General features: G+C 43.7%; 1 protein-coding gene across 1 annotated transcript in view; it reads right to left on the reverse strand.

Annotated features, from left to right (window-relative positions):
- LOC119401525 (wings apart-like protein homolog) overlaps positions 1–20,390 on the reverse strand; it is a 124,436-nt gene that overhangs the window by 83,493 nt on the left and 20,553 nt on the right. The window contains exons 4-8 of the mRNA XM_037668410.2: positions 15,572–15,640; positions 12,681–12,824; positions 6,373–6,509; positions 6,026–6,137; positions 2,630–2,884 (exon numbers count right to left, since the gene is read on the reverse strand). Of these exons, the coding sequence (XP_037524338.1) occupies positions 2,630–2,884; positions 6,026–6,137; positions 6,373–6,509; positions 12,681–12,824; positions 15,572–15,640 (717 nt within the window). The remainder of the gene's footprint in view (positions 1–2,629; positions 2,885–6,025; positions 6,138–6,372; positions 6,510–12,680; positions 12,825–15,571; positions 15,641–20,390) is intronic.

The following is a 20,390-nucleotide window of genomic DNA, read 5'->3' on the forward strand; positions in this document are numbered from 1 at the left end:
CATACGCAGATTCATTGCAAATGAATTTTATTGATTGCCCCGACTCTCCCCACCTCGCTTTCCAAAATTATTGGCAACATTGTGTGCGTGACGTCATTTTTGTTAAGCGGAAGTGACGGAACCGAGGGACCCCTAAAGCATCTGCTATCCGCAAGGCAACAATCGCGAGTGTTTGGCAAGCGCTTCGTCGGCTGGCCGTGTGAATTTCAGTTCCTTGTGGTTGTGGTAATGCGTGCGATGGGTGGCAAGTGGTGTCGCGTTGTGGGCTGCACACGATTCCCCGTTGGCAGTCACGAAACACTCGCACCTAACGATTACCCTGCGTCTCTATATTAGAGTGTTTTAGCTAGCAATGCCGGTTTACCGCACGGAAAGTATGGTAATACCCTACCGACTAAAGAATGCACATGCGTGAACACCACGGAAACACTTTCCGTAGCATATACAGGATGCACCGTGACCGGGCCTATCGGTATACGGTGAGCTGCGCATCGTGCGAAACAACGTAACCTAATAGTGCGAAAGGTGGCTCATACTTGGCTTATATTAAATTCCTTCGGCCGTACCAATGCGATGTTGAACGCCGCTATTGTCAAACTGATGCACTCTTCCCATAGCAATATTAAGAAGCTTTAGTTAGTCCGCGAACTTCTCAGCGATAGCACTTTACCCGATCACGGCCCCACAAACTTGAGCTGCCTGGACAGGTGGTGCCATCTGGCGGTGGAATGTGTAACCAGGCAAGCAAAGAGCTAAACAACAAGTGTGTTCCACTTCATCGAAGAGGAATGGCCATTATAGTTGGCCTCCAAATGCGTCGGAATCGCAGCTGTCATTTTCCGACAGCTCAGCTTGTGCACGTGACACGGTCAGTCACACACAAGATTTCCGACGGTCACCTTTCAACTGAGCGTCTGCTCTTCGCCGCTTTCGCAGCTTTCATACTATGCGCTGGCGGGACCGGCATGCCTTGCATGATTTGCGGTTTCGTCCCCACTTATACATCACGCGAAGACAGTATGCTCGGTTGGGTTTCGGTTTCGGTGTGGTGCTTTTTTGCTTATTTAAAATTGTTCTCCAATTTGCCGACTGTTTCTGCGATCAGGCCCGTGACAGGAGCGTCTTAGGAACATAAAAGCACCATTACTTTGACATGGCCAAAAAATCGCCGGAGTTGGCCTTTAAGCTGCGGAACTATTGCTTTCGTTGTCTCTCCCACGGTTCATATAAAACAGCCTTATTGCAATGTGGCACGAATTGCGATGATGTGCCCTTCTTCGATCCAGTGTGATCACCAGCTCGTCAGAGCCTTGCAATAAACGTCTCCTTTCATTCACCGCATATGATCAGATAAAGGTTGTTCTTGGCTCTCCATACACCGCTATGTGGTTCTAGTTTCAAACTTTCCAATATGAATATTGGTTTGCCACTGTTTACCATCATGAAATTATCTGACAAAAAATCGCATATCAGTGAAGTTTTCAAAGAAGGCCTATAGGCAAGCATGCCACCGGTAGCATCAGTGCACTTGCCATAGCAACAGCCAATCGGAGGTCCACATACATTGCATATTTCGTGAGACCTGGATTTATCATAATGTTTTTTTTTCTTTTTCCTATTTTCCTATGCAGCCACTGTATGCGAGAAGGGTGGGATAGGAAAGGCAGAGCAGTGAACTTTCAGAACATACCAAGATGGTAGCGCTCGGCAGTGGGAAATACGAGGTGCCTCCACAAAATTTTTTGCGAAATTTTCAGCTCATCTCTCATCAACCACACTGACCAAAGTTATTTCTTCAGGCACGGAGCATTTTCAGCTAAACAGTTTTGATACATCGTAGATAAAGGCAAATATGCAGGCATTGGAAATGGTGAAGAGGGCAGTTTCTAATCTTGTATTTTTCATGATACCCTGCGTACACGCCAAGCATTCCATTGAGCAATTGCACAAAGTGAGGTGAACGGGTGCCTTTAATACAAAAGTAGACCTCTTTCAGCCAGATTCCTTGATTATAGTCATGGCAGCCATTGTAAAAATTTCAACCTGCAACCTGATTCTTCACCAGAAAATTTTACCCAGCGTAATGACTGCAGCTTCAAGAATGGTTCAATTTTTTTTTAGAATGAAAGTGCAATCATTATGTGAGTAAATGTGGTAAATACAGTATAATCTAAACAGAACCTGAGGGGGCCGGGAAATTATGTTAAATTTAACAGCAGTTTCGTTTATCCAGAAATATGTACAGGGACGCAGCACCCAAATACAAATCCAACCAAATTAGAGGTCGAGTTCCATTTAAGGAGCAATTCAGTTGAAGAGATTGCAGTTCGCCGGGATTCTTCTGTATTCAAAACATATCCCATATGAAGTGTTGGAATCTAATACAGATTCTTAAAGTAATAATTATAATTATTGGGGTTTAACGCCCCAAAACCACGATTTGATTATGAGAGACACCGTAGCGGAGGGCTCAGGAAATTTTGACCATCTGGCGTTCTTTACAGCCGCGGGGGCTGGGATTTGATCTCGTGATTTGCGGGTCAGCAGTCACACACCACAGATTTTTAAAGATATAACATGACAATAGTGAGCACGTGCACAAACAAGTTGAAATGAGCAGGGTCCTCACATTGACTCTGTTGAGGTTTAGGTGCTTGGCATGACCTTTCTGCTGCATCTGTTCACAAAGCTGCTGCACCTTCTCACGATGCCTCTCAATAAGCTCAGAGGAGGAGCTTGGAGTGGTAGTCAAGCCACCCTCCCCTTGTTGAGGGTCCGACTCAAACAGTTGCAGCATCAGAGACAGTGTAGACGCGTCCAGGTCCATAGTGAGACGGTCTTGGCTCAGGACAAAGAACAACGTAGCTGTGCACAGTGACAGGCTCTGCAAAAAAAAATATATGGTGGGGGCCATCAGAGTGCACACAAAGTGTTAATTTTAGTAAAATTAAAAAGATCATGCTACATGTGCCAAGCTCACAAACAACCTCCCGCAGCTACCAGAGCTTTGCTACTGCATATGTAAAATTGATAATTGATCGTGGTCAGCTTTGCACCATTTCATATTTGGATTCTTCGCCGACAGCAAAGCTTCTAGCTAAAAATTCTTCTGCATTTTTTTTTGCTTCTTTTACAGAGTAACAAACCTAAACAAAGCTGCGAATGATAAAAAGAACCATTACATTTTGTTCTTAGACGTTTTACGACAAAACAAAAAATAGTTTCAACAGCCTACTTATTATGACGCATTGTTTACATAGTGATGCATCAATATTAAGCTTGCCAACGTTAAAAATTACAATGTAGTCTCTGAAAAACTCTCGTTTTCTAGTCAGCTTTGTGGTTAAAGGTACTTCAGAGGAAGCTAATGCCTCAGTGCCAGTAATAGTCATGAGAGCAACTGATGCCACAGAAATGAAGGATACCGTATTTGTTCGAAAATAGGTCGGGCACGAATATAGGTCGACCCCTACTTATAGCACTCTACGAGAAATAAAAAAAAAATATTCGAAAATAGGTCGACCCATGTTTTTTTTTTAGAAACAGGAAAATTGAAACATACCACACCTTTATTTACACTTAACTTAGCGCCCTAGTCGCTGCCGGGAGTGTCATGTTCGTCAGATGTGCAAGGAAGGTTGTCGGATTCTTCGCAGGCATCCTCGGCATCCCAAATGACGTTGACTTCGCTGCCATCGATTGCGTTGGAAATGCAGCACTTTTTAAAGCCAGTCACGATAATTTCCGCTGGCAAGTCTTTCCGCGTGTCCTTCACCCACGTCGCAACTTCATAAGGCAGTTTTAGAATAGCGTACGCAGAGCTTTGCGTTGGCTTTTCGCGCAACTGCACATGCGTCGTACGCTAACCGCTTGGGGCCTCCCGTTAAGTGGCAAACGCTAACGCTAACTTAGCGTACGCTATTCTAAAACTGCCTATTGAGGGAAGCCCTTCTCGCGGCGTCCCGTCGGTGTCATTGCAGCATCCTCCTTCAAGCCACTCTTTGTAACTCTTCGCCACCCGGTCCTTAATGTAGCCGGGACGTCATACCTAGCGGTATGACGACCAGGTCTGTTGGCCTTCTGCAGGGCCTCCTTGACGTCCGGAGCCTCAGTTCTTTTTCAAGAGTGTCATGCCTGCCAGTTGCTGGGCCGCGAAAAGCACGACGCTATCCATTGCACGCGAACAGTCGGTCCCGCTGCTTCCGCCAACCCCTAATCAACTTTTACGTCGAACTCACGCTGAGCGGCACAATTGCTGGAATTCTCGGCAAAAAGTATCACTTGACGCTTGAAGTCAGCTGTGTAGCTCTACCGACGTGACACCGTCGCAACCGCGCATTTGCAAATGCGAACCGTCACGTCAGATCAAACAACAAACAAAGAGTGAGGCCTTAGGCCAGTGCCAGTGCGGCTGCGCGTCGGCAGGCAGCACGACTAGGGGGCTAGGGACTTCACGGCCTACCTAGGGAAATCACGGGTTCCAGCGCAAACATGGCGGAGCGGCTGCGTTTCGCGGGGGCTTTGAAAAGGCGGTTGCACAAATAACTTTTTTTTTCTTAGTTACTTAGTCAGAAAAGGCGAACGGGTACGGTTTTTATACCAGATTTTATGGTATATAATGTGCGTATATAGCAGGAACTGCTTGAAGAACAGCAGGCGCGGCAGTTGAACGCCATAGGTGCGGTGCTTTTGGTCGCTTTGATCGCGAATATAGGTCGAGATTCTTTGGTCACGAATATAGGTCGATAGCTGATTATGGGCAACATTTTTGGGAAAAAAAGGTCGACCTATATTCAAATAAATACGGTAATTCACGACAGGATTTGTAGAGGTTTCCGAGACAAAAATTCAAGGGTATTTAAGAACCTTCAAGACCCTGCCAAAGCTTTTTCAAAGGTGCGGAATGCCGTCCCATGCTCCCTACTTTACAGCAGCAACACTTTTAACACACTTTAGGCAGCTTTACTGCCTAAATTATGTTGGAAATATCCAGCTTTGCTGGGACTTTCTTATACAGTGTTTGGCGATGTTCATGAGTTTTCTGGCTTTATTTTATGAAGTATTCCACAAAGGAAAATTTGCATGAGTCACATGAACTTTCACAAAGAAAGAGAAAAAAGAAAGCACTAGAAGTGCTGGAGGTTTTCACGAAGTCCCCTCCCCAAGAGATAAGCCAAGAGATAAAAAAGAGAAAGCCAACTAATGGGTAAATTAATGCTAGGATAAGGCTTAAGAAAAGCAGTGTAAACAAATGGCAGACACCAGCACAGAGCACTAGCGTCACTCATTCTCTCCCACTGTGGGGTTTTCAAGTTTCGCACATGTACTTGTAGAGGTTTTTAATTATTACACATTCAACCTCAGATATATCAAACATGGGTATGTGGAATTATTGTTTATATAGAACAGCTGTAATATCCCTATGAAATACCGTGCAAAAGTATAGCCCTGTACTATATGTGTATAAAAAATGTTTCCAAGTGCTTTCGATATCAACACTATGCCTGTGTGAGTGAACATTTCTAAACAGTACAACAATTACAATTATTTCTCATGTCATGACAAAACAGCACTGTGTTATTGTGACAGCAATTATATCGACACTCCAGGTGCATTTTTGCTGCCACCCCCGTGAGCTTCTGTATGAAGTCCAAAGCCCCCACATCCATCGTGTGTTCTATGTGCAAGTGGTAGAAGTGGGGGAGCTGCCGCCCCCCTATGCCCGTCTCTGGCGCTGCCCCTAATATTGCAAATGATGAGTCACACCCATTAAGTCCAACGTGTGCTCCTGTTACAGTCAGCAATTGGCTTTCGGTTCAACCTTCAACTCTAAAGGGTGACAGAAGCAGCACTCCATGCTTTCAACAAGTGTTCTGAACTATTATCACCCAACATCTCGTCCACTTCACATTGACCATCTGTTATAACTCCTTTCATAATTCCAACATTTATTAATAAGCCAGAGTTTACTCTTACTTTACCTCATAAGCATACAGAAGGAAAAAGAGTGAACGCTGAAACTTACTGGGTCAGAAGGAGCATCAGTTAAGGCACTGAAGAATTTGCACACAATTCCATGAGCTCGTAAGTGCATCCGGAATGCTGGAACCATGCACTTAGATGCCAGGCCAACAACACTGCAAATAAAGTATAAGAAAAAAAAACTTATGGAAAACATAGCTTCAAGCATAGCCTGTTTGCGAAGCAGCTGCAGTACAATGACGGATGTTTAAGAACTTGAAATCTGTGACAGACTGGTACAAAACTTGCATGAAATCATCCTCGACTCTCTCTGTACCTAGCAGAGTTTACAACCAACTGAAAGCTCTTTTACTGACAATCAACAGCTAGAAGCAACATATCCTGCCTTACCTCAGGCATCTAGCTCCAATGGGATTGCCAGGCTGCACTCCCTCCAGTAAATATTCAATGTCATCATTGAATTCTTGTGTTTCTCCCGATTCGTGGCATTGATAGGCCTTTTTCACATTGCGGACTACTGTGTACAGCTGAAAAAAAGAAAAACAAAACACAGTCAATACATATGCAACAGATGTATCCAAATTAACCTCGATGTAATGTAGTTACAAAATCCTCACCATAATTTTTACATTTCATAATCTGATCCCTTTTGTACAGTGCCTTTAGACTCAATATATATCAAAATTTGAAATTTCCCCATTGTCGTAAATTACAATACATTGAACTACACTTGACGGTAGCAGTGGTAAAATGTTTGAATCACATGCAGTTGTTCATAACTGAATCTCAATGGAGTTAGAAGACCACACTCAAAGTTTCACAATGAAAAGGTACCATATTTACTCATGCAATGATGGCACCCTTGAAATGAATCACCAAATATTTGATTTTTTTTTCTTCATGCATGATGACCACACTCTAAATTTACTGCGGCACTAAACAATCACGGTCGTGGTACTGATGACGCCACATGCCTGTTGCTTCGCGAGGCGGCCACCACGCAAGAACAGCATCATGGCACCTTGCTTTTTGCTGTTTTGCCACGAATGTTGTATGCACGTCTGCTGTTAAAGGCTACTAAGTATGCACTCAAGCACGGCACTGCTCTGCATTGCTTCTGTAACGGTGACATTACATGTACCGTACCTCAAAATGGCATAGTCAGCAACAACCCATGGCTGCACAGAGGTGTGAGAACTAGTGCCATAGCATTATCTACATTCTCACTTGCCCAACTTTTGCAATGTCAAATGTAGTGCACTACTGGACAAGATGAAATTTTCTTTGCTGTTGCTAATTTACCGACATGATATGGGATTTCACAACGCCTTCGACTTCTTCGGTCCAGCACAATCAATGGCTCGTCTGGGCCTTGAGAAAGCACCTTTTATTAATAATAATATAAAATATCCACAGTTTCACTGGTCAAAACCATGGTATGGTTATGAGGCACACCATCGTGGAGGGCTGTGGATAATTTTGACTACCTAGGGTACTTTAGTGTGCACTGACCTAACACAGTACGCCTCCCATCAATCACAGTATAACCAGCTAAAGACTGCACTCAGCTCTCCATTCAAAATTCCAGTTTAAAATTTATCAAAACGAGAGTCTGCTCCCTGCTGTTCATGGTAGCTGCTGGTAGCTTCAGTGCACAAACTGCAATAGCAACAGCCAATCAGGGGGTCTGCACTCCCCTTAAATGTCATCTGACCGGCCTTCGATCATCCCCCCCCCCCCTCCCAATTTTCTTACACAGCCGTGTATGCGAGGAAAGCGGCACTCACCAAGATCACGACGCTCAGCAGTGCGAAAGAGGAAACACCTCCGTGAACATAGGTATTTTTGTGTTATTTTTAGCTCAGTGATGGAATAATATAATAATAATTGTTGGGGTGTAACGTCCCAAAACCACGATATTATTATAAGGGACACCATAGGGGAGGGCTCCGGAAATTTCGACCACCTGGGGTTCTTTAATGTGCACCTAAATCTAAGTACACGGGCCTCAGGAATTTTCACCTCCATCGAAAATGCGGCCGCCCATAGGCAGAGAGTTTTCATTTTCCCGGGGGGGGGGGGCGGGGGCCGCACTGGCTCTTCCACATTTCTCTCTCTCCACACACGCACACACACGTGTGTATATATATATATATATATATATGGGGAGGGAGGGAGCCCGACTTCCAACTTAAAGAATTTAATACAGCTTTAGTGCCTTAGGTGCCGTCAGCGCTATATCATTATTAAGATAGCTAGTGGGAGACTGTAGATTTATTTTTCAATTTACACAAAAACATCTCATCTACTTCGTAATGCCTGGCTCAATGCCAAAAATGTGGTATAGGCTGCTACTATGGGTGTGTTCTGCTGCTACTCTGTCACTGCATCACATAAAATAGATTCTGACATTGCGTGGGATCTGCAGAATTTTTTTATTGACATGCTTTACTTACTTTGTTAAAACATGCACAGGCAGGAGAGAATGGGCTAATGCTGGCACAGGAAGCTTTAATTATACCAGTGAATATACAATTTAAGATGACCGAAAATAATTATCAGATGGTATAAAATACCATTTGCTACCACTAGACCTAGTGCGAAGCTGGGTGACGAATTTTTCCGTCGAAGGTTGTTTTCCGGATGAGTATTTGAGTTGCTTTTAGGTCACTTAACTGGCAGTAAAACCCTTTGCTGATAAATAAAAAATGCGTACCGTCTTTTCTCTGCAACCTTTCTGGGCAGGCATGTGGAAGTGTACCTCTTTGTAGACAACCAGGAAATTACCTTTTTATTGGAGAGCAAGTCTGTGCGAAAACATTCCCCGACTGATTGTGTCGGGATTGCTTTGTATTCTCAGTAGCATTTTTTTTTTCTGAAAACCAGTCGCTATGCAATTCAAGACTCAGCATATTCTGCACGTACAAATCCGTTTGAGGGCATTTTCAGCTGAATGTTTCACTCGTCACTGGTACATGATCCGAATGTTAAAAGCCTGAAATTAAAAAGAAGCGGGCATAAACAGCCCCCTGTGAAATAGCTACCGAACGGGACGGCCAACAGTTGTCAGTGGACGGGGACCTAAGCCAAGATCTTGACAAATTTCTCGGGCCGCCATCAGTGGGGTTGAAGCCATACGGGGGGGTCGAGCCCCCCTGCCCCCCCGTACTCTCCGCCTATGCGGCCGCCGCAGCCGCGATTCGATCCCACGACCTGTGGGTCAGCAGTTGCGCGCCATAACCACTACACCAACGTGGCGGGTCTCAGTAATGGAAGTGAATTTACTTTTTGGAGCAGATTTTGGAGCAGAAAAAGTATTGCTTTGGAGCAGCTATTGGTGCTTTAGGAGCAGATAGCAAAATATGCAACACAAATCCTGGAGTTCAAAGCACTGGCGAAGCGTCTCACAAATATTATTATGTATTATGAACGATATTTCACAAACAACAACGTAAATTGCTTGAAACAAACAAGTGAAAAGACGGCGGGCTATCGAATGCGCTGTGAAATAAGCTATATACAGTCAACTGCCGATTTTTCGGACTCCCTAGGGACCACGAAATCGTCCGAAAAATCGGGCAGTCCGAAAAGTCGAATTCATGCTTTTTTATTTAACTGAAGCGGTCAAATCGCCCCAGCCACTTCCGAAATAGCTTTAATGCCTCCCAGTACAATTATCAGGCATTTTGGTGCACGTCCAGGCTCTCACAAATACATTCGGTACCTGCCGCGAACCCCGCTTAACTAGGTACGTGCCAACCGCCACTTGCTTCTCGTGATGAGCGCTGCTGATAACAGCAAAGTGCGGAATAGATTACGGCTATCTTGCATGAAGTGTTTGTAAACGATGACGCGGAACACAAAGACTGTGGCGGAAGAGCGGACGCCTCGTCCGGCTTTCTCCGATGCGTGTGCGCATGTAAACGATGTGCACACACATCGCCGAATCGCCGCCGATACGCTGCATTTGCTGCCGTGTCAAGCCGATCGTTTCTAGTTGTGTGCAGCACATCGCCAACTAAGCTGACGCTGTCACTTTACTGTTGCTGTATCGTACGCACGCATTTATCATGAAAAGATTCGTGATGCGCACTTAGGTCCTGACCGCACACGGGCGCGACAATGGCGAGCTGGTTTCGTCCGCGAAGTCAACGCGTATATGCGGCGCACTTAGCGGTCTCGTGCAAAGATGCAGCAGGAATGGCGGCGCGGCGCATTTGGGTTCTCGCCTATTAAATGCGTGCAGTACTCATGCAACTGCGCTAGGCCACGTGCACTACCGAGCAGGTAACTGAAGATGCTTATCGTAAGGGTTGTCAGCGATCAAGGCGTACTGGCACGTTTGCCAGCTGCCGCCATCACGCCTCCGTGCATTTCCACTGCTTATCCGTAACATCGCCGCACGGCGCCGCGATAGCGGCCCCTTTGAATTTCTGGTCTGCTTCACCCCATAACGCTTCGGTATTGCGGCAAAACTGACTTTCGGACTCTGCTACTGTCTCAAACAGATCGACTGGCAAAAGCGCTGGTTCGAACCTACGAGATAATAGATGTGGCAGAGGTGGGGACTTCAAATAATGCCTTTCAGACCTGCAATTTGGGCAGAAAGTCCAAAAAATCGGAGGCGGAATAGCTTCAGCGTACGAAATTTCGGACGTTCTAATACATTGAAGTCTATGGGGCTGGTGACGATGCCACGAAAGCGTCCGAATTTTCGAGCATGTCCGGAAAGTCAGGCGTCCGAAAAATCGGCAGTTGACTGTATTTAAAACCCAGTACTCGTGGCAGAAATGAGATCAATCCGGTAAAGCTGAGCACCATATTACAGAAACAACCACAGTCACATATTACTGTAGCCAAAGCAGCAGTTGATAAATCGGTATGAGATCAAAGCAATTTCAGTCATTCTCAAACTTCACCAAAATAGCCTGCATGCTTGACATGCTAGTTTTTGTTGCATAAATGAGATCAGAGCCGACAAAGCTGCATACTAGAATGGTAGTATACAGATTTTTATCGGTTTCTTTAGGGCTTGTCAGTAGGTCACACGGTTAAAGTTCCTCGTCTTCATTTTGTCAGCGCTGTTTTGGAGCAGTTACTAACCAAAATCACAGTTTGGAGAAGCTTGTAGCATCATTTCTCTTTATGAGCAGTTTGGAGCAATCAGAGCACCTCTTTCATCACTGTCGCTCCTTTCTCATTGTCCATGCTGAATGAATTACTTTTTCAGGCACAGTGAACTTTCAGCAAAATCGTTTTGATACAGCGTAGATAAAGACGAATACACGAGCATTGGAGATGTCCAAAACAGGCAGCTTCTTCTTCTCTCTCTTCTCCTTTTTGCAATTTTCGCTATCCCCATGTACATGCTGTGCTTTCCTTGAAGCAAGGCATGCAAAAAGTGAATATGTGCCTTCAAAGGTAAGTTTTCTTCAGCCTGACGTTCTTTAGTTAAGCCTGAACCACATAGGGCACTTTTACCACAGTTTCCTGGCATTGCATTTGGCGCGCAAGCGGGGCTCATCCGCAGTCGAAGCGGCACTCATGTAATGTGAGTGCCCGCAGCATCGAGCAGCCGCTGCTGCGGGTTTGCCAAGCGGCTGATCCCAAGACAAAGCTTGCTGAACCATGACACCGGGCTGCGCATCTGTTGGTGTGGAGCTGCTGATTTGTGATTATGTCACGTACAAGTATTTTGAGCAACTTATATCCGAGTTTCAGCCCATAACGAACGACGCGGCCGCTAGGCTGGCATGGTCTCATTTGACGCACTATAACTTGTTAGCAACCAAAATAATGCAACATTTTTTTCTGCATAATGATAGATGACGTCCTTGACTTCAATCAGAGGGATTTTAAAAAAAATTAAAAATGGCCTTTTTGAGAAAATCATTTTCAAAGTTCGGCGTTTTTGGTAAATTACTTACGTTTCAGCCCAATTATCAAGTAAAACGGAGCGCGACAAAACCACACAAATTATTTTAAAAGAGAGCGAAAGTATGAAAGTTAATATGTACCGATTTTTATTATCCTCACTTTAACTTGCTTGCAGCAATAAATTCCCGAAATACAGGTATTTTGTGCGATTTGCCAAGTTTGTGATTTTTTTCTTCAAAAGTGCTTCGACAAGTAAGGTAAATAATAGACTCATGAGATTCTATTTCAGTTGTTCTTTAAGGGGAATAAATATTGTGATGAAGAAGTGCACCGTTTTTTCCCTAGGTGCGCTCAAAATTCAGAAATCGCGAAATTGGCGGAAAAGCGTTTTTTGCGGCCAAAATTTGTATATTTCTTTTCAGGCGAACAAATTTTTTTTTCGCAAAACTAACTGCGAAACCATTGTTCTGGGTGTAATGCCTACACCTACAGTAAATTTCATCAGAATCGGGAATGGTGACCGGGACCTCGTGTTCGATCTTATCTGGACACACCCCACTGTATATGGTACTCCAACACAAAAATATGAGATAATGAAGTGCTGATTTTTGTAACCACATAATATATATGTTTCATCATACACAACTCTTAAACAAATGTTGATGCATAAGGTATGATAATCAGGTACATACACATCATAATTATTTTGAAAGCATATTGTATGAATGACTTGCAACATAGAACTAATTCACTTTGCTGTTTATTATAGTCCTTTATTCTAAATTTGCTTTATGAGGATGAAAGTTCACAGCAACCCTTACCCCACGAGCCTGGCGAGGACACTTCACTGATGTTACAGCATCTTTCCATGGCTGTGATGGTTGATGTACTTCTCTTGTTAGAGCATTGTCACTGAACACATCTTCGTCAAATTCCTCAGCAAGCTTGTTTCGATCATGTGCAGCCTAAAATGATATAAACATAATTGCCCGCATTGAGAAACACTCAATTGTGATATATTCACGAGACTAAAAAAAAAAAATAATGCAATACTAGATTCAATACATCGTTTTCAGAACTAAGTTTTTTACACTTATTACTGAGAACAATGCTTTGCAGGAGTATTTATCACAAGCAGTAATGCCACATGCAGGAAATGCTCGGATGCAATGGCAACCGGAAGTTCTGCTATTGTGCTTTTTAAAGGGTTGAAGGATGCTACATGACAGTGCTGCCTGGAGGAGGAGACGCACGAAGGTGTGCCATGAAGTGGCAAGCCTTAGATTGCGTTTCTCATATTACATGTAAGTTTCTCAGTAACATGGGCCAACACACTGACAACGAAAATATGAAGCCAGCCATCAGATGTAATTCCACCCCACCCCATTGTACTTTGAAGAAACATAAAATGCAGTGTTGCACAGCTACAAAGAACAATTTCAGGTGGTAAGGTAATGGTTAATGAAAATGTATTACAGAGCTCGTCAAGGTGCACATGTTCCATCAAGCCAGCGGTATATCCCATCAAATTCCAAGACTCATATGATGCAGTTTTTCAGAATTTTATCAGAAAGGCACTGCAAATCCCATCCGGCACAACTTGGCACAGTTGGGGTGCAAGTGATGATGAGGGTAATATATAGTGTTTAATGGCACAACGACCGATTGTAGTGAAGAAGTGCCATGACAAGGGGACAGAAGTTTGTGATATCTGGAACCACATGGTGAATTCCATTGGCAGATTTGGAGCACTTCCGGTAGCAGTTTTTTTTGCTCCATTCGGAGTAAGTCTGTTGCACTGGCAGATTGAGAGTGCTCTCTGTGTGTTTCATTGGCAGATCAGGAGCAGCTTTGCTGCCAGATTCACTCCACGGAGCAGCTCTCTCTACTCCGTGAAAAGAGGTGGATTCGACTTGAAGTTGCAAGCTCCCCGCGCGTGTGCAGAGCGTGGCGTACTACGTGCGCGATGCAATGCGCTTTCCGACCGTGCCCGGTATCTCCGCTCGCGCCCGTGAAGGCGAAAACGGTGCGAAACGCGAGGAAGGCTGGGCGCTTGCGAATCAAGTGTGCGCTAGCGCTCCCTACCATATGCTCTGGCGAGAGCACGTGTGTTCCATTGGCAGATTTCCTTCAGTTGCTCTCCGCCGGAGTGGAATGCTCCAGCGCAGAGTTCGTCGGCCACTCCAAATCCGCCAATGGAATTCACCAACAGTTGCCGACTGCTCCGCCAAATGCCAGGATGATGATAGCATGCTTTAAATTTTGGTTTCAGTTTTACTGATGAGGAAGCAACAAAGAAAGAGGCTTTCACTTTCACTCAGCATAATCATCTATGTTCCATTTTAGAGCAATATTGCACAATGGATCACTTTTTCCCCCAAATGAAGCATGCACAAGTCAAAATAAAGCTGGAATGAAGTTTTTACAATGCAAAACCCAGTCTGCATACTGTACAGTTCAATACCTATAGCACCTGGTATATTATCACATGATTTTCACCTCAGCCATCAACTAGGCACAACCCTTTAACCTTCAGACTTTACCTGTACTCATCCCCCCCCCCCCTTGCAGGTTACACAAAAACCACCAATGACGAGTCGCACTGTTCAGCCTAAAGTTTGCTCCTCTCAATGGCAAGGTGAGTTATGGACAGCATTTGGCTTTGGGCTCAATTTTCAGCTCAAGAGGACGGTAGAAGTCTAGGAAAAAAAACAACAACGTAGTTTTGAACTTTTGCCTGCTTTGAACTTTTGCATGGCAACAGTTATTTAAGGGGGGAGGTGGCATTGAAAAAAAACTTTTTTGTTTGTTGACCTAGAGCAATGAAATTTGGCATGCATACTAATAAGTGTCTTGTATAGGGAAATATGCAGTTTCATCATGATACCTTGAGTAGTTCTCAAGTTACAACATGCTACATGGTCCAATTATATGGTCTGCTCGTGGAAAGCCTAGCGCTGTAGCAAAACATGCCAGGAAGCTGCAAATAGTGTTGATCTTTACTCAAAAGAACACTACAGGGTATGACACTCTCAGAATTGTTTAGTAAATTCTCTTTTTTTTTAGAGATCATCATGGCTGCTGACACACATTGTCAGAAACAGTGTCATGAACAAATCATCATCTAGAAAAATAACTGGGCCATAAACAAGAAATTGAAGAATGTCATACCCACAAGCAGTGTTCAGGGAGAATGTTCATACCCACAAGCAGCGTTCAGCAGTGTTCATAGTTTACTGCCCCACGACTCAACTGCTGCAAAATTTTGTCGAATCCGTCGAAAACGTGCCAAGTTACAGGGATTTGTTGCACGCTTTAAGCACTTTCTCCTCTCGCCCCAACGAGTGTGCTGAACGCTGCACAGGGAGGGATGGCACGGGGGAAAGAAGTGATGACAGCGTGTGTTATGACCTTGAACGCACTTGAAACACGATCGCACTCTGCCGTTGCAATTCCTGTGCACGCTAGTATAGCTACTGTGTGATGACAGCAAACTATTGAGCGCGACAGCGGCATGACGCAGCACCCTGTGACAAGAAGCGAATCTGATTCAAATGCCGCTCTTGATTTCTGTCAGCTTTTGGCCAACAGCATGCTACTAGTTATGCGACGCACAGCAGCAGGTGCCGGCAGCCATAAAGAGAATGAGTACCGGCCTCTGTATAAGAAGAGGGAGCCCAAGAAACACAAAATGCAATGGACAGCTCCTTACCTCTGTCGATTCAAGGTCTTCCTCAGCATCTGGGGTCTGCCAGTGTCGAAGCTTGTAAACTGCTTTAGGCTGCACAAAAAAGGGGGGGGGGGGGAGGGGGGGGAGTAAAGAAATACAAGCTTTTGTACATTGAAACCACTAAATGTGATAAAGTATACATTCACTGCTTCATGGCATCATGTCAGAAAATTAATGTGTTATTCCTCACAGTTCCAATCCATTTATTCAAGAATCCAATGTACCCCAATTAAAGTCAAAGTGTTAATGCGCACAAATAAAACACAAAGTCCCGGTGATAGCCCTAGCAGTCTGTCTAACAGCCAACACTCACAGCAGCAAAAGAAACTACAGACTCCACAGTACACACACAACTGAGCAAATAAGGAGGACAGGTGCTACGGTCTCTTTATTCCATAACTTTGTTATAAAGTATACACAAACGGTAACCCGGTGCCATGCCTGAAACAAAGCATGATGAGCAATATAACTGGCCAACTACTTTCTGGTTGCTAAATGCACTCTGCCCCAAGTCAAAAGTGCAGGACATGTACCAAGTGCCAGATAAATTTTACACAAGACTAACATGGAAAAAGTGGAGTTCTTTTTTTGTTACCTTAAAGGGCCCCTAAACCACCTCCGATAATTTTTAACATTTCAAGTCAACGCCCGCATCGAGTTCAGAACGCCATCACGATCAACAATGACAAACGCAGCAGCGCTACAAGCCGCGGGTGCCCCACGAATTCCAAGAAACGATCCGTTCTCATCTCCTGTGCCTTTCAACATTCCTCACCTCCTCAATGTTCACCGTGACGTCACCATGTCGTCTGCTCGTCATCTACAACACCTGTTTGTTCGCTCGCAGGTACGCGCTCGGCCAGGAGGAGAGAATAGCCGACAAATGGAGAATAGCGAAGGAAAGAGTGAAATGAACGAGGGCCTCTTTTGTATCATCAAAAGCATGTAACTCCACTACTATTACGGCACCGTTTCGAAAAAATTCTCATGGCTACGTGTTTGTTGTAGACTCATGCACAACTGCAATATCACAACTAAGTTTCGACCTATGGGTGGTTTAGGGGCCCTTCAATAAAAGATATCTTTAATATGTAACCAACATTTCTTCGATTGGTTCAATTCAAACGGGCATATATGCCTTTGTAATACAAGTTGCTGCAATTTATGTTTATATCTGGCAGCCAGATGAGTTCACCTGGTGGCAGGGTGTAAATGGTCACCTATCATTGAGAAAGCGACACAAAGAGAGCATATCGAAAAGTGTTATATGTCTACATTGATGTCAATAAAAGTAGTGTTACATGCTTTTAAATTTGAGCTGACAAGAAAAGCTGTAAAAAATACACAACTAATTTGAAAAATTGTTAGTGGTTCCACGCGTAGCAAATGCACAGTCTTGGAGCATTATCAGCGGCATATGGTTGATTAACCCACAGGTTTTAACATCCCAATGCAACACTCAAGCTATGAAAGACATTTCAGTGAAGGGCTCTGCTTTAATTTCGAGCACCTGGACCTCTTAAACGTGCACACAAATCTGACCATAGGAGTTTCTTCACTATTTGCCACCCTCAAAATGCGGCCGGCACAGCCATATCTGGAACCAGTGACCTTATTACTGGAAGAACGCCATGGTCACTGACGCACAGGGGCAAATAACAAAGTACTCATATACAATGCAGATGACAATGTAATTACGTACACTCTATTTTTTATTTAACAGGAAGCACTACAAAAGCTAGAGAGACTTCTCTCGCCACTCTCACTAGCAACCACAAATAGCGAGCCATATACAAAAGAAAGACATAGGCATACAGCACGTAATCTTACGAAAAGTGAAGTCCAATACTGTAAAACACGGTATTGTATGAAAGGCATCGGAGATTTGATCCTATTTCCAGTCAAAACGTTTATAATAACAATAATAATTGCTGGGGTTTAACATCCAAAACCACGACATGATTATGAGGAATGCCTTAGTGGTGGCCTCCGGAAATTTCGAACATCTGGGGTTCTTTAACGTGCACCTAAATCTAAGTACACGGGCCTCAAGCATTTGCACTTCCATCAAAAATGCGGCCGCTGCGACCGGGATTCGAGCCCGCAACCTTCGGGTCAGCAGTCGAGCACCATAACCACTGGACCACCGTGGTGGGTCAGTCAAAATGTTTCTGGAACCAGTGACCCACTTGCACTCCCAACCAAAAGATAGCATGTCACATACTGGAAGCACAATGCACAAGTAATGTCACTTGACATAAAGTTAAAAAAAAAACACCCAGCTGGACTTCCAAATGGGCTGAGTGAGACTTCTATGACCGCATTATTCACACAGCTTCAGTAAATCGCACACCTACTATGTATGGAACAAGGTACCTTTCACGCTTAATTATATTGCTCGACATGCTAAAAAAAATTCATATTCTGTGTATCAAAGTGGATGAATGGAAAGCTAAACTACTTTCTTTTCCAAACAGAAAAGAAACGTGTATGTCTGGTAACTTGAGAAATTCACAACACCTGCAAGGCCTGCTAACCTGCTCTGGTTACTTAAGGCGAGATTTCGAGATGGTATGATAATGCAAATACCTCCCCTTTGGTGTCCACATTTTTAGTTATATAGAAAATAAGAAAAAAAAAGGGGGGGGGGGGACTAATACAAATAATGCTGTGCTTGTTTGCGTCACTGTTCTTTGTCATTCAATCCATTTTCCATGCTCTTAATAACTAGGCAAGTTGAAGTTGACTCTGTTAACACTTGAAGGCAACGATTGTTGACCACACTGGTCTCACCCTACTTCACACTCTGCACATTTGTACACAGAACTCATTTCTGTGCTTGAGTAGAGGGCCTAACCAAGTGGCATTTCAAGTCATTGTATTGCAGTCGGATAAGAGTTTTGAACACATCCTTTTATTATACCTGCAAGCAATTCGAACCAATCCAGTACATACTGCCAAAATCAAATTAGTGACATGCTGTAACATTAGTAAGTAGTAATTAGTAACATGTAAAACCAGCGTTACTCCAGATTAGAGTAATTGCAAGTGCCCCATGCCTACCATCATCACCAGGTTAAACTAGGGGGTTTTAGCGTGCCAAACAAGCTAATGATGAGACAACCAGGAGACCCAAGATTAGTTGTTGACGAGCTGGGGAATCTAAATTCAAGTACACGAGGAGTTCCGCATTTCCCTGCCATCATAATAAGCCACTATGACTGGAAATTGAACTTGCGACCTCCCACAGAACTGCCCGATGTCGTAGCAATTGCGCCATCATGGCAGCTCATAAGCCACTGTCATCATCAGTAGACTGGATTAGAATCACAGCTTAACAGTGTACACTCACACCTCGATATAACGAACACAGATATAATGAATTATCGGTTATGACAAAGTAAAGGAAGAATAGTCTTGTCATAGATGCAGTGTTACAAATGAACATTTATAATGAATTTCCGGATATAACGAAGTTTTTTTGGTGGCAGATGCGACTGTTATAACAATGTTTGAGTGTAGTTCATAGAAGTGTGCATTGCAAAGGTGAAGTGGTTATAGGATGCAGGCTCAACGTTTTGCTGCAAATAATGTTGCACAACGTAAAAGCTACCACGGCTTTTATGCGACATGTGTAAATAGAGTATAGAGCAGCTGCATATGTTTGTGCAGTGTCCTCTTTGTGCAGTTTACTGCAAAAAGAGGACATGCCACAAGGTGCTGAATAATTATTAATTAATTAAACCTTTATTGACTGAAAAAGAAGGCAGCGAACTCATCCTTGTTGGCCCAAGCTAATGGTGGTCTTAGTCCAGAAAGGGCAGGAATTCAAACTTATCATTCATTCAAACTTATCAAGCAGTCTGACAAGCAACAGGCAAACTGAAGAGGCGCTCAATCAAGCAGGCACTACAACTCTAAATGCCACACCAGAACATTGTGGTTGCAAATGACATGCTGTACATTTAGGGAAGATGATGTAGTGCACACACAGATAATTTTCTAGCTTTTTTTAAAAATTAAGTTGTGGGGCTTTGCATGTTGAAAGTTATTACAAGGCACACCGTAATGGGAGATGCCAAATTAATTTTGACAGCCTGGGCTGTCACACAGGTGTTCTTTTTTTCCAACCCCTTCAAAATGTGGCCGCCACAGCTGGGAATCAAACCCACAAACTTATACTAGGCACTACTATGCCCGAGCCACTAAGCCACCTCATCAGGTAATCTTGGCAAAAAACAAGACTTACTGAGAGAGAGAAAGAAAACACTGCAAATGAAGTTTCCTTATTTGCACTGCACTACTCACTGAAAGTTGAAGTGTATATTTTCATTGCCACAATCATTAAAAACTTTCAGCAGACGACACAATGAAAAGACAAACAACGTGATACATACAAAGTGAGGCATGGTTCTTTAATATCAGTGCCCTGTGTGGATGGCATGTCTGAGCTAGCTTTTCCACTGCATGCGTGCAAGATGAGCTATTTTGTGTATACGGTACTTGTCACTTTCTAAAAATCTCAGTTTGTTTTAAAGGGACACTAAAGGCAAATAACAATTTATGTCAGAGTGAAAGTCCAATGTATGACAACTTCTAAAACGGCAATGTTATCAACAGCAGTGCCCTACTTACCGAGAAATTAAGCTAAATGTATCACATGACGAGCGCCACGAGTGGGACATTTTCGAAGTGATCCCGATGACGTATGGAAGTCGGCCTACAATAAATCACTAGTAATCAAACTAGCAGCAGTAAAAAAAGAACCTTCCGAGCATCAAAAGACGTAATAAAATGCTGT

This window comes from Rhipicephalus sanguineus, chromosome 1 (assembly GCF_013339695.2).
Source record: "Rhipicephalus sanguineus isolate Rsan-2018 chromosome 1, BIME_Rsan_1.4, whole genome shotgun sequence".
Lineage (NCBI taxonomy): Eukaryota > Metazoa > Arthropoda > Arachnida > Ixodida > Ixodidae > Rhipicephalus > Rhipicephalus sanguineus.